Raw genomic sequence first — 24,249 nt, 5'->3', positions numbered from 1 at the left:
AGGACATTCCTGGGGAAAAAAAAACAAAAGTGAAAATGCTGTCTCAGACTGATTTCCTCCTGCAGTTGGGAGGCCAAAGACCCACATCCAGTTCAGAAAGAACTAACAAGTTCTCCTGTCTAGTAGTGGGTCAGAAGCACCCTTCATTGCCCCTGGCTGGGTGACAAAATAGGAATCTGCTTTGTCCCTCTCAGCCTCCAGATTAAACCCGAAACAGAAGCACAGATATGGACAAAAGATAACCATGCACCCAGAATTACCAATCAGAAAAAGTGACTCCACTATTTGGGTCAGGGAGGGTCTCTAGTGAATCCCAGACAAGCCCCCAAATGTAAGGGTCCTTTGTCGGCAGAAGAATGATACCCCAGACTCATAGTATGCAAAAGCAAGGAACATTTTTTTTATTCTGTGGAAATCCAGCATGCAGGGATCCTAACATTCCAAGGAAAAGAGATAACCAATTAAGCTTGCAGGCCATATTTAAAGCATGTTAGGGGGTCCGGGGTAGGTGACCTTTATTTTACTCCATCTCTAGGGGCATTCCATTACTGGGGTGTAGGGGCTGGAAACTGTTACTGGGTAGGTCTGGAAACTTGCTGACCCATTGTCCTTGCTTCAGGCCAGATGGCTGGGTAGCTTCAAATGGCAGGATAGTTTCTGACTTGTTGCCCGAAGTTTCTTTCTAGTAATTGACTTGCCTGGACTTGCCCAGTTCTTAGGCCTAGTTTCATAGACTACTGATTTGAAGCCTGTCAACTAGTCAGCCTGTCTAATAATATATCCCTAACACATGTGAGGCTCAGGAGACAACTTTCAGGAAGTTGGTCCTCTCCTTCCATGTCCTGGGGATGAATCTCAGGTGGTCAGACTTGGCAGCAAGTGACTTTACCCACCAAGCCACTCCAAATGTTTTTTTAAATTTGATAAGAGTCTTTACTCCATGGGTAAGGAAATAAGATGTACCAAGAGCCAAAAGCAATTGCTTGAAAGGCAGCACCATTTGACTTATTGCTAAAATTACCATTTTAAGTATCTGAGTATGCTTGTGTGTGTGCCTAGTGCATGTAAGAATCCAGAAGAGGATGTTGGATCCCCTGGGAATCAAGTTACAGATGTTTGTGAGCTGCCGTACGGGTGCTAGAAACTGAATCCAGGTCCTCTGGAAGATCAACCAGCACTCTCAACCACATAAGCATCTCTCCAGCCCCTCCCCCCACACTGTCTCCACTTCTTTTCATAATGACTTTATACACGGGATACATTTAACATATGTCAAGTCACTGACCATTCATGTTTGACTTGTGCAGAGGAAATGGCTTAGTGGTTTGAGTATGTGCTGCTCTCAGAGAAGCCGGGTTCAACCCCCAGCACCCACGAAGGTGACTCACAAGCTCCTACGACTCTAGCTCCAGGGGAACCGGACACTTTTGGCCTCCAACAGTACCTGCCTGCACATGCCCCCTCCCTCCAATTAGAAACAGTAAAAGAATTTTTTAAAAAGTCTCACTAAAAGTGAATGGACCTCAGGAAAGAACTTTCTAGTTTGTCCCAACCGTAACAGCATGCCTGAGAGTGACCCAGTGGCTTTCTAGGCACCAGTTCCAGAGCAACACACTTAGCAGAGCTTGACATTTTGTATACTGCCTTCAACTGTCCTGTAATAAGAAGTCCTCCACACCCCCAACCCCTGCCACCACCACTACAACTCATCCTTTTATTAGTCAGGGTTTTTGCCATGTTACCCAGGCTAGCCTTGAACTCCTGGTCTTAGGTGACTGTCCATCTTCTGCCTGCCAGGTAACTGGATAAACACCATGTGCTACCATGTCCAGTTCAAGTCACTCCTTTCTGTTTCAGCTCGCATACTTTGGTTGTTGGGACACAGGGGAAATAACCTTTGCTTGTGTCTCCCTCCCCTTTCTACATCCCAAGTCGTGGTCCTCTCTCACTCTGTAATCTCTGCAGCTTCCTTTCTGGCTCCGCTAATGCTACCTGATGGAGGACAACTATTGGTCACTGTGTCCATGAATTCTATAAGCAAACCAGTTATTGACATCACCGATTATGGCACTTAACATTCAGTTCCTTCCCTAGGGAATCTTCTACATGTTGGTCAGAGCAGGCTACAGGTATCACATGCCCGCATAAGCTCTCAGGTATGACTGAAGCTCTGGGGACAGAGCTGCCATTCCTTGGCCAGTGAGTGGATGGCAAATCTGTAGGAACGCGATGTTGGAGTCCTTCCAATGTTTAGCTGATTCAGAAATAGCAATCAGCGGGAGTCCATGCTACTAGCCACCATATCAACTTATCACCATATCACATATTCTCACCATACCAATTCTAATAACTTGGTTCTCAAAATATACTTTTTTTGAGAGCAGGTCTCATGTACACCAGGCTGGCTTTGAACTTGCTATGTCATTGAGGGCAAACTCGAACTCCTATGTCCCCAGTGCTGGATGGTGGTACAAGTACATATCAGCTTGCTTTTCCTGCCTGTTTTTCTCCTACCTGTGTCATCTTTCACAACTAAGTTTAGGCCAGGAATGGCAACTCTAACCCCAGAACTCGGAAGGGTGAGGTACGAGGATCATAATGGGTTTTGTGGTCAGCCTGGGCTGGAGGCCATGACTCAAACATCAAAAACAAAACAAAAAACCAAAGAAACCACCACCACCACCACCACTAAAACCACCTAAGTTGGACCCAGCTGGTGACTCCCGTCCACCTGGACTGTCTAGCATGCTGTCACCATCCCCTCTACCCCTCACTGTCCTTACATGTCATGACTTGTTCCTGCTCCTGACGCAGGCCTCTCCTTTTTCTTCAGGACTTAAGAGTCTGTGCTTGCTGTGTAACACTTGCTAAGTGTTAAATCAGGGAGGGTCCTCAGTGCCAAAACAGCGGGGTCCACACTGCAAACGCAAGCCACCCCTCTAAGACCAGGAAATGCCAGAGCAAACAATGCCTCACCACAGGCAAGCCCGAAGCCCCATCCAGCTCAAGGCAGAAGACACAGCCTGCAACCCAGGTCTTAAAAGCACAAGTGCCACACACAGGCTCAGAGGGAGCAGCCGAGGAAGTGTTAACAGCCAAGCCCCAAGACTCCCATGGTGCAAAGATAACTGACTCCTGCACACAGGCAAGCTCCTCCTACCCCCAAAATAAATACAAATGTGATAACACTGAGGATGGGGGTCAAGGGGCTAGAGGCAGCTTGGCCTTTAATAAGACAGCCTGATGCCCTCTCAGAGCCTCAGGCTTGGTTCCTGGCCCACAACCATCCCTACCCAGTTCCATGGGATTCACTGCCTTCTGGTTCCTCAGGCAAGCACTCAGTGTTTGCTCAGACAAAAAGCTGATAAAGATAAAAAACAGCAAGTAAATCCTTAAGAAAACAAACCAATTACTTAAAAAAGAAACAATTACTGCTGGAGAGAGGACTCAGGGGTTAATAGCACTGGCTGCTCTTCCTGAGGTCCTGAGTTCAATTCCCAGCAATCACATGGTGGCTCACACCAACTGTAATGAGCTCTGGTGCTCTCTTCTGGCACGCAGGCAGAATAAATAAATAAATCTTTAAAAAAAACAAACCAAACAAACCCCCCCCCCAAATGTGAAAAGACACCCCAAGGTTAAAAAAATAAAATTTCTGACAACCACTTTCTTGGCTTGCAAAGTTCAAATTAAGGGTCTACTGTCCCTTGACCCAGTGTCCTTCGTTGTGCCTGCTCTGGAGCACTCTCCTTAGTTGGCTGTTGAGTCACCTTCTCACCTTACAGTCTGAAGTTGTGTTCAATTAATCCAGGAAAGGGGGCGTGGCTCCAGTTAGAGCAAAGGCTTAGTGGAAGCCCATGCTTCTATCCCAACACCACCCAGCTCCACCCAATGTTTGAAGGATTAACCATAATCAAGCATCAATATTTATTAACACAAGACAAAGGAAACACATTCAATGAGTTAATAGAACACTGTCCAGCCAGATGTTAAATTTAAAAATGTATATCTAACCTAATTTCAAATAAATAAAAAAACCTTTATACATAATTACACAGTACTATAGTTTGAATTGGACAGGGGTTGATATCTTGACAGGAAGTAAACAAAACAGCATTTAGGATCAGAAATCTTCATGTGTCTTTGCAGTCTCTTCCTCGGGACGAATCTAAGGACCCATCTACACATGCCTAAGTCCGAACTGTTGAATGGTAAAGCAAAGGCCTACTGTGTGCACAGAGGACTGCAGCCTCTGCCTCGACACATCCGTGGTTTTACATCAAAGCAGACAACACAAGGAACACTAAGGCAGGTTACGCTGGAGTTTCAGGGCAAGGTGACAGACAACTCATTGCTTTAGTTTAAAATTCCTGGATATTCAAGGAAAGTAACTTATTTGGCCAAGATATTGAGCACCATGCTTGGGATAGAGACCTTAAAGGAGCCTAAGGCCTCAGGCCCTTTGAGATTCCAGGAGACCAATAAGCAAGCGCCCAGGGACTAAGGTGAGGAGACAGGCCATGGTCCCCAACAGCAGAGGACTTTGTCCTGGGGAGAATGGAGTCTCTGTGTGCATGGTGGGCATTCTGAGGGCTCAGGCGCTCGGGATGTGTGCAGCTAGAACTCCCTGATCCATCTCGGGCCCTCTCTTGAGGGCTGAGGGTTCACAGGTTTCCAGATTAGAAGACTGCTCTTGCCAGGTATGGCTGGTTGCAGCAGCCTCAAATTTCAGCACTGGAAGGCTGAGGCAAGAGCATCAAGTTTGAGGGCCAGCAAAAAGGCTATACAGTAAATGTGCACCCCCCTCCACACACACACACAGACACGAAAACAAAAAGAAAAAAATTTTCTCTTGTAATCAAGATGGGGTTTACTCTTGGCCCCCCTTCCTGCCCCGATGTTCAGTGGTCAGGAATCTCTGCAGGCCTTTTTGTTTTATTAATAATGGGATCTCCAGGACTGCTTTCATTGTCAGAACAACCATGAAGCCTCCATTGAATGTGGAAAAGGCCAGAACCATGATGCTATCAAGGGGAAACAGACTCAAGTCTGAGGTAGNCCTCGGGTCCATCACAAGCCCCATCAAGGCGAANGACTGACTAGTGAGGTTCCCCAGGGACAGCGCTCAGGTCTTGTTCCTCTACTAGTAAAGGCTGACTTTGGGGGATGGACTCAAAGAAAAGCAACAGAAAAAAAAAAAAAAAGTAGTCATCACCAGACGGAGGAAAAGACTAGAAGCCTGGGCAAGGCATGAAGGTGTCTGCTGCAATTTCAGTACTGGGGACAGAGAAAGAAGACCAGAGGTTCTAGACCAGCCTGGGCTACTAAGGACGAGCTTAGTAGTAGGGCGTTTGTCACGCACAGGCCCCGTGTTCTATTCTAGCACTGTCTTTAAGAAGATGATCTGGGAATGGCTGGCTGGGAGCTGGCCCATTGGATGGATGGACTGGATTCAGAACTGTGCTTGAAGGAGTGATGGCTGGCCGCACTGACCAACATGGTAGTCACTAGCCAGGCTCTGCCACCGAGACCTGAAACGGCTAGTCCGAACTAAATTCACATAGGATTCCCGAACTTTTAGAGGGAACCCGAAACAGCTCAATGATTTTATATCAAAGAAATACTACTTTTGGTAAACATATTAAAACCACTATCCTATGCTTTAAGAAATGTCTAGCCGCTGTACTTAGCTGGGTTTGGTGCTGCGTGCCTTTAGCCCCAGCCCTCCGGAGGCGGAGGGAGGAGGACCTCCAGTTTGACAGCAGCCAGGTCTACAGAGCGAGTTATAAGCAGCTAGGGCTACACAAGGAGACCTTTCTTGTTGTTCTTGTTTAACACAGTTATTAGGAAAGTTTAAAGTACAGATGTGGCTCACATTCCATTTACTATAGACAATGTGTCCTGGGTAGTGACACCAAGTTAATAACGTGCATTGTAAGAGTTATCAGCCAAGACAGAGTTGGCCTAAAGGTTTTTCCTTCAAATTCAAGGACCTTAGAATTTAGGGACTGTTAACACGGAACTGTTTGATACCCAGGCCTTGCTCTACTTAGCAGGTACCACGGGCCGTTTTAAGAGCTACACATGGCAGAGTACACCTGTAACCAAGGAGGGGAAGGAGGACAGCTTGGAATATATCAAAAGACCCTGTTTCAAAAAAAAAAAAAAAAGCAAAACAATAATTAGTTTTAAGACTTTCAAAATACACAAGCCATTTCCTTTGTAAAGGACTCAGTCCTGAGAAGGGATGTCGCTCTGCCCTTCCTGTACACCCCACCCCAACATCTCCCTCACTGAGTGAGAACCAACCGCATCCCAAGTGCACCGCCCGAGGTGGCAGCAGAGGCCTTCTTTCTGTGGAGCATGATCAGAGGAAGAGGACTATGGAGAAGGGGGCACAGAGGCCACATGGTGAAACTGATGCTGCCCTGCTCAAAAGTCTGGTCTTGGCTTAATAAACCTTATTTTTAGGGTAATTACAAGTCTTAAAAATTGCTTAAAAACGCATTTAGTTTACAGGATGTTACAGTGGGGTAAATAATATGTATTATCAAAATAGTCTAAATAAATATTTACACAATAGACCAGAACGGGTCAAAGAGAACCATTCTGATTTAACAGGTTAATTCTTTTTTCACTTGAGATTTTCTTTAATTTTTAAAAATATTTCTGTAAGAAAAAAATAATAAAATTTAACTATATTCAAATACATGAAGTTTCAGACCAAAAAATGGAAACTGAGCCAGAAGCCAAGCTCAGTCCCACACTGAGTGCACCTCAGGCACCAGTTACTTCACAAGAGTTTCCTGTGGAGATCAGACTTCCCTGTCTCAGAGCAGCCTGACTACTATGGCAGCCACACCGGTTACAGGTCAGACGTGCGGATGCGGCCTACGTTCCATGAGCTGGCTAGCCCACTCCCTTCCCAGCCTTTAGCATTCACCCTCACAGACTTCTGAGGAAGAGCTCACGCCTCAGTTTCCAGGGGGACCATCTATATGTAAACCGCAGACACAGAGCACGGAGAAGCGGAAGCTGGCAGTTCTCCCGTAGTCACTCAGGGTGTGAAAGAGTTTCAACACTGGCCTGAGTGAACTGTTGCACTTCTGCAAAGTAGGTTAGGAACTGATGAATCTTAGTTAGGTCTAAATTCTAACAAGAGTGCTTTTCAGCTTAGAGGAATGGGTTGAGGAATTCTTAGAAGCTCAGGCTAATTCTGGGAGTATAAGCTTTACAAACAAGCACAGGCAGCTTTAGTTTTAGACCATCCCACTGAGGGCTCTATGTTGCCAGGCCAGCCGTCCCACACGGCGTGCCCTCAGCAGCAGCTCAGCTATCCAGGCTGCAGTTAAGCAGGGGGCTGCCTGGTTCTTTAGTTGAACTATGTGTGTTCTTATTTACACGTTTAAACACTGGTCAGAATGCTTATAACCGAGAGTTAGACACACAAAGCAGTTCTCACGTGGGTTATTTGATTTTGCTTATGGGCTGATCAAGCTTGGCAGCTTCATGTGAAGAAACCCTGCAGGACACCTGACTACGGGAAATGGCAAAATACAGTACAGAGTGGGGAACTGCAGGACTCAGGCGACCCCTTCATGTGAATTCATTTAACTCCCTTTCAGGAGTCTAGAAGGTTAGGTAAAAATGCAGGTCTCTATACCAGATGAGGGTAGCGCAACATGCATGTAACTGCTTTAGTAACGTGCTGTCGCACATGCCAGAGCTTAGGTCTGACAGACTGCTAACGTGTTCTCGGTGCTACCACAGAAATCCCCTTTCCTGGGTGTTCTGTGACGTCAGAATTCCACAGGATGAGATGAAGGCTGTGCTGGGGCCATCTTCATGTCAGCTGAAAGCCTGCTCCTAGCCACAGGTCTTCCCTGCGGTCCCTCCAGTGCTGGCTACATGTTGTAAGCCACATAGATAGGGTCTAACTGGTCGGCTAGGAAGCTGTCTCGGAGGTGCATCCTCTGCTTCTCTCCTCTGGAGTTGATGGGGACAACGCCTGGGTCCACGACAACCACAACACCCACGATGAGGTAATGCTCTTCCAGGACCACATTGGTCACGAGAGGAACCAGGTCCAGGGCTTCCTGTTCAGAGCCGCATAGTTCCACAACGACCACCAGCAAGTTGGTCCACGTGAACACAGCACTGAAATGCCAATGACACTCAGTTAACGTCCATCCTTTACACAATCTCATTTTGATTTTACCAGTGTGGGTGTAAGTGCACATGCGCATGGAGGGCCTGAGGTCAGAAGAGAATGTGGAGTCCCTGGAACTGGCTGGGTGTGAGCTAACGTGGGTTCTGGGAACAGAGCCTAGGTCCTCTGCAAGAGCACCAAGGGCTCTTAGTGGGTAAGCCATCTCTGCAGTTCCTTCTGGGGAAGATGCATGCACTATGTATGGGGTGTGAAGAGTCGGGAGCAGGGCTGGAGAGATGACGGCTCAGTGGTTAAGAGCACTCACTGCTCTTCTGAAGGTCCTGAGTTCAAGTCCCAGCAACCACATGGTGGCTCACAACCATCCATAATGAGACCTGATGCCCTCTTCTGGTGTGTCTGAAGACAGCTACAGTGTACTTAGATATAATGATAAATAAATCTTTAAAAATTAAAAAAAAAAAGAAGAGTTGGGAGCAGGTGGGGCAGTCGGCTCTCTCCCTCCAGTGTGCTTCTGGGGCTTGTCCTCGCGTCCTCTGTTCCTGAACAACTTGCTGGTGGAACAACGTTCCTTCCTGAGCGGCGCTATCTTGCTGGCCCCGTCTTTTGTACTTTCTTCTGATACTTAACCCATTTCCCTGAGAACCCTGGTTCTCCTGGCCGTCAGTCAGAGGCCAGCAGCCATTCATGTAAATAGCCGATTGCCAAGCCTTCCAGCATTTTCTAGGAGTCTGAGAGTGGGATTACCGAGCTGAGGACACAAGTGTGTGACAGTTTGGAATTTGGAGGGAAGACAAAGCAGCCGCTCAGGAAGGAGGGACTGGATACCGGGTTCACAGCCCCAGAGGCCGGAGAGGCAGCCATTCCTAATGGTGTGCCTGGACCTTGTTTGTAACCTATTCTGAGACTCAGGGCATTTACAGAAGGGCCAAGTTCTTTCTACTAACTCTTCAGTGTTAAGTGTTGTTTGTCTGAGATAGTCTCTCTGTAGCTCAGCTGAGCCAGTATGACCGACTTTACTTAAGCTCCCCTTCCCAATACAGAATTTCTCTGTGTAGCCCTGGCTATTCTGGTGACACCTTTGTAGACCATGCTGGCCTTGAACTCAGAGATCCATCTGCTTCTGACTACCAAGTACTGGGGTTAAAGGTGTGTGCCATCGTATTTGGCTTATTTAAACTTCGTTGAACACAATTTCTGTTCTTTGCAATATAAGTTTCACCAAGCAGATCACAACACCAAAAGGACTGAACTGGCTTTCGATATACAATGCTCAACTGATATTTAAAATGATTCCGATTATTAAATATAGCTATAAGTAATATTTGGTTGTAATAAAGTCAAATATCTAAAATCTGTTATGGCACCAACTTCCTTACATGTTTTCCAAAAAATTCTTCATGTCAAGATGTTCTTGCTGGGCTGGAGAGAGGGCTCAGGGGTTAAGAGCAGTGACTGCTCTCCCAAAGATCCTGAGTTCAATTCCCAGCAATCACATGGTGGCTCACAACCATCTGTAATGGGGATCTGATATTCCCTGATGTGTGTCTGAAGATAGCAACAGTGTACTCACATATAAGAAATAAATAAATAAATCTTAAAACAAAAGATGTTCTTGCTTTAATTAATCTTGTTTAAATCTGGGGAGAGACTCTAACCCATGCAAGCTGAAAGACCCTTTTTTGTGTGTTTTGAGACAGGTCTCTTCCCTGGGTGGCCCAGGCTAGTCTGGAACTCTAGAGTCCCTGCATCGGCCTCTCTAGTCCTGCCAGGCAAGACTGTCCTTAAATAAAGGGGCATTTGGGAAGCATGTGTATCTATTGTAGAAACCATGGTTATGCAATAGGGGACAAACTGGAGAGGACACAGGAGAAGAAACAGCCAAGAATAACACTTGGGAGGGAGAAGCAGGTGGATCTCTGTGAGTCTGAGGCCAGCCTGGTCTATAAAATGAGTTGTAGAACAGCCTGGGCTATGGAGAGAAACCCTGTCACGAAACAGACAAACAGATCCAAGAGTGAGGGGCTGGAGAGATGGCTTGGTGCTAGGAGAACTCCTGCTCTTACAAGGGATGGGAGAGGGGCTGGTGAGATGGCTCAGCGGTTAAGAGCACTGACTGCTCTTCTGGAGGTCCTGAGTTCGAATCCCAGCAACCACATGGTGGTTCACAACCATCTGTAACCTTCACAACCTTCTGGTGTGTCTGAAGACAGTGACAGTGTACTTACATACAATAAATAAATAAATCCCTAATAAAAAAAAAAAACAAAAAACAAAAAAGCAAAACAAAACCAAAAAAAACCCAAGGGCTGGGAGCTCTGACCTCAGCAACTATCTGTTGGGTGGCTCAGACCACCTGTAACTGCAGTGCAGGGGATCTAACACCCTCTTCTGCACTCCATGGTACCTGTGTATATGTGACATGTACAGAGACACACTAGTTAAAAAGAAAAACAAACATATAAAACCCAGAAAGAGAATCAGTAGGTAAAACACAGTTTTAATTTTAATGAACTTCCCATCAGTATGAGGTAGGATAACCCCTGATAAGGGAAATTCAGGCAAGTACCTTCAATGAAAGAGCCAGGCTGGATGGTAACCCAGTCTTTTTCACCGTCTCCCTCCCTCCGACAGTTGAAAAAGCACATCCTGGTTTGATGCTTTTGGCAACCAGGAAGCACGGGGAAGTGAGGGAGGTGAGCCTTCTTCTCAGTAACTTTTTGTAGCCGTTGTTTGTTATGCATGGAAAAGGAAGCATGTGTGTATGCCACAGCCCCACGTGGAGGACAGAGGACAACCTGTGGGAGTCGATTCTTTCCTTCTACCGTGTGGGTTCAGGCTTGGTGGTAAACTCCTTCCCTGCTGGGCCACCATCTTTAAAGTCACTGCCATCCCTCTCACACTGTGTGACTTCCTAGAGTCAGGTGCCCTGCTGATGCTTCTGCCTATGCGAGTGTGCGTTACACACTGACTCAGCTCCACAGTGGCTCTGGCAACTGAGACCACCGTGGACTATAGTCAGGAAGCACGGGGAAGTGTGGGAGGTGAAGCCGTCATTAGATTGAATGTCAGGGCGCCTGACTCAGTGTGTAACGCACACTTGATTGAGACCAGCATGGACTGTGCAGTAAGATGGAAGTTTGTCTTACTCTTGAGGGTGCCGCATGGGCAGGTGGCACTGGCACAGATGGCTGACTGACCAGAACAATTTCATCATCACTAAAGCTGAAGTGAGAACAAGTTGTAAAGGAACTTACCATTCAGCAATGCTCCTGTGGACTCGGGACACGGAGGTCTCTATGTCAATAGGATGGTATCGTAATCCTCTCAGCTCCAGTGTCTCATCCAGCGCACCCACCACATACAAGGCGTCATGACGTTCTGAAAGGACGAGGAACAGGCTCAGACCGCCACACGTACAATAAGGTGTTAGCATTAAGAGCACGGGGTTGGGGACACCAGTCAGCTAGCTGGCTGCGACTGGGAAAACTCCAAAAGGTCTACTTGCTCCATGAGATAGAGGTCAGGATAAATGACTGCTATGAGGGACACATCACTGAGTCTGCTTGGAGCACGCCTTTAATCCCAGCACTCAGGAGGCAGAGGCAGGTGGATTTCTCAATTTGAGGCCAGCCTGGTCTACAGAGTGAGTTCCAGGACAGCCAGGGCTACACAGAGAAACCCTGTCTCGGAAAAAAGAAAAAAAGAGTGGAGTTACAGTGTGTGTTGCCGTGTAGGTACTGGGAATCAAACCTGGGTCCTCTGGAAGAGCAACCAGTGTTTTAACCACTGAGCTATCTGTCCAGATCTACACAATGGCTTCTTCTTAGTTTTATTTGTATGTATGTGTGTGTTTATATGTGCACATATGAGTGTAGGTAGTGCCCTCAGAATCCAGAAAAAGGTATTGGATTCTCTCCAGAAGTTCCAGGAGTTCCAGGTGGTTATGAACCACTTGATAGAGAAGGTATTAGATTTCCTAGAGATCAAGTTACAGTTGTGGACCACTTGATGTGGGGGCTGGGAACTGATCCTGGGTCCTCTCAAAGAGCTGTAGATCCTCTAACTGCGGACACAGGACACTGAGTTTGGGTGACACCACAGGTCACTGCGTTTGGGGTGACACCTCAGGATACTGAGTTAGGGTGACACCACAGGACACTGAGTTTGCAACGTCTACAGGGTGACAGCCGGGGCTTTGATGGTCCAGGGTGTTCTCTATCAGCTCTTCCATAGAGCGGTGAGTGGTTTACACAGCTCCAGCGCCAGCCAGGAAGGTGGGCAGCAGAAAGCACAGACACAAACTGCAGTGAGCATCTGGGAACTCTCTGACAGAGCACTGCCAATAAGCAGGCTTGGATCCACTTCAGAAGCAATTCTCAGGCCAAGCATGGTGGCACACACCTTTAGTCTCAGCACTCCAGACACAGCGGCAGGTGGATCTCTGTGAGTCTGAGGCCAGCCAGGGCCAACAACAACACCCCCCAATTCCCTCTCATGGGTTGTGCATGTTCCTATTTCCCCTGTCCTAGGAGCTTGGTCAGCACTGAGTGCCAACCCTAAGAGAGTTCTATGCTGCCTAGGGCATCTGCTAATCCTCAGGAGAATCTCTGGGGTTACGAGCTGCTCTAATACCCTGTCCTATGATACGCGGGGCAGTCTGAAGGGGTTCTCTTCCAGATAGACCTCTAAGATCAAAGGCTACTTCAAATGAGTGTTGTTACTTCAACTATATGTTCTAGAAGCACAGAGAGGGAGGGCCTCTATACCCCAAGGCAGCCCGAATAAGCTTTCCAATGATATGAACAAGGCAGCTGGGAGAGAACAGGGCTAGAAGATACCTCCAGTGGCTGCAGTGAGCTCAGTCCTGCGGACAAACCCGAGGTATCCTGTCCGGGCCCAGAGTGTCTGGGCAGCATCTCCAAAGCTCAGACGGGTATTGAAATGATCAGCTTGAAGAGTTTCGCTATCGTAGATGGTATAGTAGCCACTGGCGGTATGGGGGCTATTCACCCAGATCTATAGGAGAAGGAAAGATGACTGCATTAGTTCAGTTCCTCTGGGACAGATTATTTGAATTAAAAAAACAAACTAGCTGGGCATGGTGGCACACGCCTCTAATCCCAGCACTCGGGAGGCAGAGGCAGGCGGATTTCTGAGTTCGAGGCAAGCCTGGTCTACAGAGTGAGTTCCAAGACAGCCAGGGCTACTCAGAGATTAAAAAAAAACAAACAAAAAACAAAAAAAACCAAACTAAGTCATTTTCACATTAACAATGCGACCACAACAGCATGTAGCTAACATTTATCTCGTGTTTACTCTATGAGGGACTTAGCTGGCTTGCTCTCCATCGGTTGTGGCCACATGGTTGTTATTTTCACTATATAGATAGAAAGACAAGCCTAAAGATTTCCCTAAGATGTAGACTAGAAAGGAGCCTCTACCCTGGTGGCTGGTGCCAGAGGCTGTGCTCTTAACCACTAGGTTGCACTGCCTCATTGATTCATTTCCCACCAGCTTCCAGAGTTCCACAGAAGCACTAAGGCATGGTTCTACACTTGTGGTGTAACTGTGGCACAAAGCTTTGTGGATAATACCACAGGACACTGAGTTTGCAACGTCTACAGGGTGACAGCTGGCAAGAGGATGGCACCAGCCACTAGGCTTGTGAAACCCTGACAGCTTTTGTGTACTGCAGATACAGGTAAAATGAATTTAACTGTCACAAAGGTCCTATTCTCTATGTGAGGTGCATGTCATTATCACTAAAACAGAGCAAACAGTCTGACCTTGACAGGCTTGTAACCAGCTGTGTGGTAGGAATGAGAACAGCCCCTAGGCTGACCAGGGAGTTGCACTATGCAAAAGGATTAGAAGGGTTAAGAGGTGTGGCCTTACTGGAGGGTAGGCTTTGAGCTTTCAAAAGCCTAGACCAAGCCCAGAATCTCTCTCTGCCTACAGTCAGGATGCCGCTCTCCTCTCTGCTACTGCTCCAGTGCCTGCTGCTTGCATGCTGCCATATACCCTGCCATGATGATAATGGACTAAACCTCTCAAACTGTAAGCAAGCCCCCAACTAAATGTCTTCTCTTGTAATAGTTGCCTTAGTCATGGTGTCTCTTCACTACAACTAAGGTGGTGGCAGAGGTGGCTCTCTGGCACCTACACTTCCAAGACTCCCCCCCATTAAACTACGGCTCCATCAGCTTTCCTCAAAGATGTGGGAAAAGAGTGGAAGAGAGGCTTAAGAAGATTCCCACACTAAAGCAAACCCAACACATTGAGGAGTATAACATTTATGAGTATTTTAAAATGCATGCATGGGGCCCTGCAGTCCCAGCCCTTCACAGGTGGGAGCAGGCAGGATTTGGCCAGTTTGCTTTCAGGTAAGAGGACAGCAGTGAACAAATCTGAGACTATTTCTAACCAGGCTGCATTCCAGACTCAGCCTCCTCCTTCTGCCCCTTTCCATCGCTAGCTTTCCAAAAATCCAGGATTCCCAATAGAGGGAATGGAGTGGAGTCCAGTTCTGTTGGCTCAGTGTGTGACTTCACAATCAGCTGATTTCAAAGTGAAAATGAGATTCACGACTATCTCTCCCAAGTGCAAGTCCCAAGGAGATTCACACCTACCTCTCCCAGGTGAGAGTCTCCAGGGAGATTCACACCTACCTCTCCCAAGAGAGAGTCTCCAGGGAGATTCACACCTACCTCTCCCAGGTGAGAGTCTCCGACAGGTCCTTTGGTCTCAGGATTGACAATAACTACTTTTACTCCAGGTAAGATCTAAGAATCAACGAGGAAATACAAATACTCAGTTCAACCAAGCCTTGTGCCTGTGGCTGTGGCTTAGCTTACTGCTCTGAGGCATGGCTTCTAACCCCAAATCCTGCAATCAACCAATGACTTCTAGGAACTGGACTAGAAATGGCAAGAGCTGATGAAGCAGCCATCACTCAAAGGGTCCTGAAGTGCTTTTCTGTTTGTTCCTGGTCAATCTTTCTCATCTTAGTGGAGATGGAGGACCAGTGAGTCCCACTCTGAAGCTAGAACACAGATCCAGACTGCCATCTCTTCAGAGGGTTGAGAAACCTCTGCTCAAGGCCACAACAGCAAGACTCTGGTAAGTAACTCAGCCATTCCCTTTTGGGTAAGCCTTTCCCAAGATAAACTAGGAGGAGAACCTGGAGACCACTCCACAGGGAGCTCAGACTGCAGTGGGGAGCCACAATAGGAGGGAAAAGAAACATGTGCTGTCTGGGCCCACGGATGATTCCAGGGTAGGAGTGTAGTTCAGCAGTAAGCCACTTGCCTACTATGGACAAGGACCATTCTGGGCAAACAGGCAAGAGAGTCATTCAGCCATTTTGGTTACTGTCTCTTGCCCTGTTAATTTTTTAGCTTGGGATTCTTTTTTTTTCATTTAAGTATTTTCCTCATTTACATTTCCAATGCTATCCCAAAAGTCCCCCATACCCACCCCCCACTCCCCTACCCACCCACTCCCCCTTTTTGGCCCTGGCGTTCCCCTGTACTGGGGCATATAAAGTTTGTGTGTCCAATGGGCCTCTCTTTCCAGTGATGGCCGACTAGGCCATCTTCTGATACATATGCAGCTAGAGTCAAGAGCTCCGGGGTTCTGGTTAGTTCATAATGTTGTTCCGCCTATACGGTTGCAGATCCCTTCAGCTCCTTGGGTGCTTTCTCAGCTCCTCCATTGGGTAGCTTGGGTTTCTAAAGCCTGAGACTTACTACCCAGGTTTAAGTATCTAAAACCTAGAGGAAGGGAATAAAGGGTAGCCTCGGCTGCCCTCATGACGTGATATTCCTGCTTCCACGTGCTCCCAACTGCAGACATGAGCAATGAAAGGCACAGCCCACACGCAGCCCACACACGCAGCCCACACACGCAGCCCACACGCAGTCCACACGCAGCCCACACACAGTCCACACGCAGCCCACACACGCCCCTGTGTTGTGACCTATGCTGGAGAGTAGGCAGGGTCTCCTTTGGGTTCCTTTCTTCTCTGCCTCAGGATTCCTAGGCAGGACCCTGACACATCTTCTCAATTCTGTCCTCTGTCTGGACAGTTCAGGGTGAGGGATGACAGCGGGGGAGGTGGTGAGGATGGAGGGATGGGGTGAAGGGATGCTCAGAGCAGCTGCTAGCTCTCTAGCTCTCTTTCTCGCAGCTTCTCTCCGTCCTGACTTTCAGTGTTTACAGACAGAGCTGGCTTCCTCAGGTGCTGCCCCTCTAGCCACTTTGCTGGCTTATCAGTAAGAATGGCTATGTCCATGGGATTTAAACAATATGGAGATAAGTGCACATCTGGTCTTCATGCACCGGAAACCATCCAGTAAGTAAAGCCTATGGGCTTTTCTCTAAGCTTGACAGGACTCTCCTCTCAGGCTTCAGCCCTCTTTCTCCATCCCAGCCTTCCCCAGCAGCTAGCAGAAGAGAATACCTTTCCAGATTCAGAAAGCAGGAGGCTCTGGGGGGCACCCCGTTCCACAAGACGGACCCTGTAGAGAAACAGGGGTTAATGTCTAGTCTTTATAAAATGGGGTTCACTACTGCAGCTACCTCCTCAGGATGTCTAACTGGCACCTCTGCTCCTAGAGTGAGCTTCTCACACTCCACACACTTGATGCTCTGGGTCAGACAGTTTACTAGGCTCCAACAGCAGCTCCCACTGTAACAACCTGTTCCCAGGCACAGTGAGGTCTCAGGAGTCGAGAGGCGAGCCTCTCTAGGGAAGGAGACCTGCCGTCAGGCCACCAGATACGTCAGCAGGTGGAGTGCTGCTGCTTAACCGTGACACCAAGTACTGTGGCGCATGTCCATGACTCCGGTGCTGGGAGGCAGAGACAGGGGAATCTACGAGGCTGCCCAGATAGCAATCTTCTCAGAACTGGCAAGCCACAGGTCTCAGAGATTGACCCTGTCCCAGAAAACAAGGTGGATGGTCCCTGAGGAACCAAGTAACACCACCTAGGGTAGTTTTCTGGTGCGCACACATGCACGCATGCCCTCTCACACACACACACACACCCAGCATGAGTGTGGCCTGGGATCTCTGCCTGGGCACACTGGGGACTAGCCACCAGCCTAATGTGCAAAGGGCTCCATATCTCAGCATCACACTGTGGGACAAAACTTAAAATCTCAGTGAGAGAAAAAGCGGCTTCACAAACTATGGACTCAGATTAAGTGTTGTGTCAAAGTCCTGTCCTGGCCTCACGTCTGGCTCATTTTTTGAACTGCAGAGCAAAGACACTATTTATTGTTTATTTTCTTTTGTTTTTGTTTTTGAGACAGGGTCTCCCTGTATAGCTCTGGCTGTCCTGGAACTTGCTATGTGGACCAGGCTGGCCTGGAACTCAGAGATCCACCTGCCTCTGCTTGAGTGCTACAGTTAAAGGCGTGAGCCCCACACGCAGCCCCACAAAAGTATACATTTATAGCTAGAAACTAAGATTACATTTTAATTATAGAACAATACAGCAAGCCAGGCATGATTCCACATGCCTATAATCTAGCAGAATCAGAGGCAGGAGGATGGCTGTAAGTTTTAGGCCAGCTCAGACTATATAACAAACTGGGGTTTCAAATCCTACTCCACCTCTTGGGTGATGAAAAACCAACAAAGGCCTAAAGCTAATGTCAATGAAGCAACTGTGAGAACTGAAGCTTTTTTTTTTTCATAAACAAAATTCCTATCATTTACTAATGACAGACACCTTTCCCTTCCTGCATCACCCCTCAAGATGTAAACAAGAACAGGACAAGGGGTGCTGATGTTGAGGTCAAGCTCTGTGCTCACCATACCTGTCATGTCTCAGCGACTTCAGATCTACATACACAGTTGTTGGATCAGGCCCTGAGGTTCCCTAAAGAAGAACAAACCAGCACAGTGTTTATTTAAAGCCTGAACAAGCTGTCTCTGTTCCGCAAATGGGAAATGCACTCTCACTTTCTCTTTAACCAAGTGAGCCGTAAAAGGGGGGAGGGGGGTGGGGAGCAGCCTTGGGCCTGGCGACCTCTTGGCTATCTCTGCAGCAATGAAGCAGTACCAAGCCTGGGGAGTGGGGGTTGGGTAGTTCCCTACCCAGGGCTCAGGGCAGGGACTGATGAGAACAAGGGGCAGGATGGGACTCTACAGGGAAGCATGATGACATTTCCTGCAAGCCTCTTGACCTGGGTCACAGGAGACCTCAGAGTCTTCGTCACCCTCTCTCCCCCCCCCCCCCTTGGCTCTGCATGCATGCACTTGCCTCAGGAGCTGCCAAGCACATAAAGTCAGACTGTTCTAGATCTACCCAGAACAGCATGGCAAAAGGTGCAGCTTTATTTTTAGAAGGCAAAATATGGGGGACAAGAAGGATGTATATTAATTAATTAATTAATGACATTAAAATAGGACTCAGGGGGTTGGAGAGATGGCTCAGAGGTTAAGGGCACTGACTGCTCTTCTGAAGGTCCTGAGTTCAAATCCCAGCAACCATATGGTGGCTCACAACCAACTGTAATGGTATCTGACATCCTCTTCTGGCCTGTCTGAAGACAGCCACAGTGTACACTGGAGCGAGTGGGGCCAACTGGAACGAGCAGAAGTCCTGAATTCAAAATTCCCAGCAACCACATGATGGCTACAACCATCAGTACAGCTACAGTACAACTATATGTACTCATATACATAAAATAAATACATCTTTAAAAAAAAAAAAAAAAGGACTCAGGGAGGTTCCTGGAGCCCTCTGTACTAGGAGAGAGTATCACATAGAGGCCACTGGCTTGCCCTTGTCTGAGTGCTTCCCTAGTAATCTGCTGACCTGTAGGCCAACCCTGGGGCAAACAAAGGCATCATTTTATAGAAGAACATAGGAGATGCAGCAGGCAAGATAAAAAACCTAAATCTCCACAGTGCCCAAGCAGAACCAGTCTCAGGCAGAGCAGCACGGCCTTGAAGACACTACAAGGCCTCACAGTCTACTGAGGGGGTCAGAAGACTGAGGCAGGGAGACTGCTGTGAGTTCATGGTCAGGCAACTCTGTCTCAAAGACCCAGCAGCAGTAACAAGAACTTCATGGTGCTGGAGCTGGTCTGGAACTGCTTGTTTTCAAAATGCTAAACACTGGATCTGGTTGCAGTCAAGACCAGCACTTTCCCCCATACACCAAATGATGTGTAAACTTTGCTTGTTTTTAGTCTCTGACTGATTAAACAAAAGTGGCTGACAGCCAATTACTTGGAGAATAGAGTAGACAAGGCCTTGGTTCCTGGGCTTAGGGGTCACAGGTAGGGACCACGAGGGAGGAAGGAGAAAGAAGGCAGGAGAGCTGGAGGTCTCCATTAGACAGGATGGACCAGGGCATGTGGTCAAGAGAAATGCCTCCTGAGGACAGTCAGATGGAGCAGAAATAACCCAGGTGAGACTCAAACAGTAAGTAACTTGGGGAGTCTAGTTGGGAAATGGCCAGTCTAGTGTAAAAAACATCACCCAGGGGGGCTGGAGAGATGGCTCAGGGGTTAAGAGCACAGGCTGGTCTTCCAGAGGCTGTGAGTTCAATTCCCAGCAACCACATGGTGGCTCACATCCATCTGTAATGGGATCTGATGCCCTCTTCTGGTGTGTCTGCAACAGTGTGCTCACATACATTAAATAAATAAATCTTTTAAACAGCAAAATCAAAACATCGCCCAGTAAATGTGCTAATGCTGATTAAATAAATCCATGTAACTTGGACTCAATTCCTGTGGGACTCGTAGGGTCATAATAAGAACTAATAGAATTATTAAGTACCACACATCAACATGGTGTTACCTGTAAACATATTGCTACATTGACTCTGGATCCAAAAGTGGTGCTGACAGCTCGAGGGGACAGACCAATGTCTTTGAAGAGCTTGGAGAAGGACTGCTGGAGGCTGACACGGGGCCGCTCCTCTGCCACCACCACACAGGTCCGGATGCAGGAAAGGTTGATCCCTCGGGTCTGCAAGAAATTGGTGCCAGAAACATGGTTAGAAAGATCCCTTCTTGTTCTGGAAAAGCCAAGTGGCACCTTCTGGTCCCAGACACAGAGAAAAGTATCTTTCAGAAAGGAAATGACCAAATGCCTAGGTACTGTCACCTACAGCCGATCTACTGCATGTCTTTCCTCTGGGGCTGAGGAGGGAAGAATGAGGCTAGGATGCACAGGCCCTGGATTGCACCATCACCTCCACAAAAAGAAAGGGGGGGTACCCGAAAACCCAAGCTTTTAGGCTTCTCTTCTCAGCACTGTACTTCTGTTCTAGCCCCCTTCCCTTGCATTTCTCTCATTCCCTAGTCTGCAGGCAGCTAGCTCCCCACCTCCTGTGTTAGTCCTTGGGGTGCTATTTCTCTGTTAGGGAGGGAATTCAGTATGTGACTTCCTCATACCTAGCCACTGGATGCACACATGAACAAGGACCCTGTCCTTCAGGGAGTGCCTCATCTCCAGTGTTCTGGGGTCCTCATTTTGCTGGGAAGAATCTACCAGCGGTGAGTTTCCCACATACTGTTATATAAATAGATCCTCTCCCTTTCCACACAGAATAAAATTAGCTTTGAAAGAATGCACTAAGTTAGGAAGAGGGCCGTTCAAGTCCCTGCCATTTACGAGCTAAATGGCAGTGGGCATGCTGAGTACCCTGCTCCGCCTGCAGCAGCCCTGGCCTGCCCGTCAACCCTCTAAGGTCGGGTCACTCGCTGGGCTTGCTCCTCACCTTCAGCACCTCCACCTGGTTCCCCAGCCCTTTAGTGCACAGCTCCATGACTGAGTAGGAGCAGAAGGTGTCCCTGATCTTGTACTGGTTGACAGTGGCGAGCCAGAGGAAAAGGTTGTTCTCCAGCTCCATAGGAGGGATCAAGACGGACTGGTGACCTGAATACACACTGCAAAAAAGGAAGTGGAGAGTGGACACACTTACCCTCAGCATCATCGTACCTAGCAGGGCAGAGACAGCAGAGGGCCTTTAGTACAAGGCTGACAATTCCTCTCACCCCTTTATAACTCACAAGACACTTGACCAGAAAACAAGGCAGGCTACAGTAGGTGTGACACAAATTCACAGGAAGAGCCAAAATCACAGAAGTAAATCAGTTCACTCAGACTGAGAAAGCAGGGGTGGGGTGCAGCACTCAATGAGTGTCTAGAAGTGGGGGTGGGCTGGGAAGGCAGACGGGCAGCATGTAGTACGGAGTGGACATGGCATTCCTAGAGCAGAGTGCAGAGATTTATCTGAAAGGCTGGAGCAACTGTGAAAGGTGGCTGCTGGCACACAGAGGCCAGACTTTTACCCTTAGAGTATGGCTGTGTTGTTATAAAACCAACATGGAGGTGGACTTGTTAAGCCCCGAAGGCTGGGAGAGAGTTGGGAGGGATGGTACTCGGGGTAAGGGATGGCGAGGACTGACTCACAAAGTGTAAGTACAGCAGGGCAACAGAAGGAATGTGGGGTCACCTGGAAGGTCTGCAGCCATAACAGCTAACCCTAAAAACCCAGGACCAAGAGCTCAGTAACCACAGTTAGGGTCTGTCTGGGTCAATTCAGTCCAGAAAAGGCCCCAACATCTGTCTTTCATGTAAAATGGGGAAGATGCAGTGATCCCATAACAGGAAGCCTTGGGCAACCTTCCATTTTAGTCTCTCAAGGGCTAGAATCACAGGCGGGAGCCACGGTACCTTGTTCTTCCCCTTTTTCAAGAAAAGTTTTATTTCATTTTATGTCTGCCTGCCTGTCTGTCTATTTATTTTGGTTTCTTGAGTCAGGGTTTCTCTGTGTAGCCCTGGCTGTACTGGAACTCACTCTGTAGACCAGGCTGGCCTCAAACTCAGAGATCTGCCTGCCTCTGCCTCCCAAGTGCTGGGATCAAGGGTGTGAACCACCACTGAGATTAAAGGCATGCTACTGTAGCCACAGACAGCGGTGGTGCCATGTGGGTGCTGGGAGCACGAGCCCTCTGAGAGTAACAGCTCATAAGTGCTCCTAGGTGCTGAGCATCTCCTCAGCCCTTTTCCCTTTTTGTGGTGGAGTGTTGTTAGACAATCATGCTTGCCTTATGATTCTCCTGCCTCAGCCTCCAAAACTTCTAGGATCACAGGTACACGTTACCATTCTTGGTCTTGTTGAATTTTTCCAAGTGCCAGAAATAACTTTAATGTATAGACAGGTATTGGAACAACTGAACCAATAAGCATTATATGCAGTTGGTATGGAGATGGAAAGTTGAAGATGACACCTAAGTTTTTACTCTGGGTCCTGGTGGACAGCACTATCCAGATGGAGATGGGGACAGGAGGAGGGTGCTGGAGGAGTGACAGGTACTTGTGAGACATTCTTGGGATCTGCACAGGAAGTGGAAAGGCAGGCCTGAGATATGGGTTCCTGGCAGGCAGTGAAAAGAGCAGGGACTTGCCAGTCCTCAGGAAGCAATCTGGTCAGGGCAAACTGCTGCGTTCCAGCCACATGATGTCACTGCCTTCCACTAGGCCCTTCCTGCCAAGCCTAGGGGGCACGTTCTGGCTGTCAAACATGTCATACTTCACCCGAGAATCAGCCTTCTGACTTGGCTTTGCTTCTAAAACTAGGATTATAGGATGGAGCAGAAAGCAGGTATGGGAACAGCGCCATTTTCTGGGAGGCAAAAACCTTAGCGAGGAGAATAAAAAACAACTCAGATAACACTAAACAAACATCAGCAACACACAAGGTGTTTAGACTTTGGAAATAGCAGGATTTCCCTCACAGTTCACCAAGCCAAGTGAGCTAAAGGAAGGGTGAGGTGGCCACAGCCCCCAAAGCCCACATTTGGGCTTCTCCATCCTACCTGCAGAGACACCAGAGTGCAAAGCCAAGTCCACAGTAAGGGTCAAGGCAGATGGCGATCTGCCGGGAGGAGTACAACTCGCACTGCAGCTTGATGGCTCTGCAGAGAGCATTGACTGCAGAGTGGGACATCTGTGAAGCAAGGGACACAGAAGGATGGACTGTCACCCCGGGCAGAGGAGCTACGCTCACCAGCCTCAGCTCCCCCAACTCTCTCTTCACGTGTGGGTTTAATTGCTTCATAGCCTAAGCACAAACTAAGAAGACAGGTTTCTACTCCATAGCTGACAGTGTCATGGCGTCTAAGTGAAGGCTGCAAACTGACTTTACTATTTAAAGTGTCTGGCCCCAGCACTTCATCGTGCAAATCCTCTGGGATAACTTTCTCCGGAAGAGCTGGTGCTCAGATTTAAATATAGCCAGGACACTTGATCACCCACTGGCATCGGGCACAGCCTCTGGCCTTCCCCAGCTGAGGTCCCCAGCAGTGGTCACAGCTGTGCACTGCAGCCTGGCAGCTCAGCAGCACAGAGCAGGCAGTACTGCCTTACCTTCACCCCCGTGAGCATGCCAGTTGTGGAAACGCTGAAATCAAGATACGCCAACATCTCAGGAGTGGGCGGTTTATATAGCTGAGGTAACCGTTTCCTGGGTAAGTCATCTGCAAAGCAAAGAAAAAATTTGCTATAAAGTGGACATGCTAGAACACAGGAACCATTGCTCTTTCACCGCTTCATGGCTTCCTAAGGCCGAGCCAGCTCTGGGATGTGTGAAGGCCTGAGCTTTTGTCGCCAGTCCCACAGCTCATGACAGTCATCTTCAGCAAGGCAGGGCTGTGACGCCACTAGGCAAAGGGTACCCGCAACTCCATACTGTGTGACTTCTTCAGCAGACATCTCCATGGCTAACAGCATGGTAAAAAGCAGTGTGCTAGTGCTACTCCAGAGGTAAACCAGCTGTGTCCCAGGGTCACTCCATGTCACCAGCTCTGTGTCCCAGGGTCACTCCATGTCACCAGCTCTGTGTCCCAGGGTCACTCCCCTCATGTCACCAGCTCTGTGTCCCAGGGTCACTCCATGTCACCAGCTCTGTGTCCCAGGGTCACTCCCTCCATGCCACCAGCTCTGTGTCCTAAGGTCACTCCCCCCATGTCACCAGCTCTGTGTCCCAGGGTCCCTCCCCCCATGTCACCAGCTCTGTGTCCCAGGGTCCCTCCATGTCACCAGCTCT

At 48.3% G+C, this 24,249-nt stretch overlaps 1 protein-coding gene across 3 annotated transcripts in view; it reads right to left on the bottom strand.

The window, feature by feature from the left end:
* Positions 1–3,913: 3,913 nt before the first annotated feature.
* Dip2b (disco interacting protein 2 homolog B) overlaps positions 3,914–24,249 on the bottom strand; it is a 186,644-nt gene continuing 166,308 nt past the window's right edge. For all 3 annotated transcript variants that reach the window (XM_029469542.1, XM_029469543.1, XM_029469544.1), the window contains 10 exons: positions 23,571–23,680; positions 23,021–23,151; positions 20,917–21,085; positions 19,992–20,162; positions 17,996–18,057; positions 16,632–16,689; positions 14,878–14,952; positions 13,009–13,186; positions 11,425–11,548; positions 3,914–8,157 (listed from right to left, as the gene is read on the bottom strand). In XM_029469542.1, the coding sequence (XP_029325402.1) occupies positions 7,905–8,157; positions 11,425–11,548; positions 13,009–13,186; positions 14,878–14,952; positions 16,632–16,689; positions 17,996–18,057; positions 19,992–20,162; positions 20,917–21,085; positions 23,021–23,151; positions 23,571–23,680 (1,331 nt within the window). In that variant the 3' untranslated portion in view covers positions 3,914–7,904. The remainder of the gene's footprint in view (positions 8,158–11,424; positions 11,549–13,008; positions 13,187–14,877; positions 14,953–16,631; positions 16,690–17,995; positions 18,058–19,991; positions 20,163–20,916; positions 21,086–23,020; positions 23,152–23,570; positions 23,681–24,249) is intronic.

Source organism: Mus caroli, chromosome 15 (assembly GCF_900094665.2).
Source record: "Mus caroli chromosome 15, CAROLI_EIJ_v1.1, whole genome shotgun sequence".
Lineage (NCBI taxonomy): Eukaryota > Metazoa > Chordata > Mammalia > Rodentia > Muridae > Mus > Mus caroli.
This window is presented reverse-complemented; position numbering and strand designations above follow the sequence as displayed.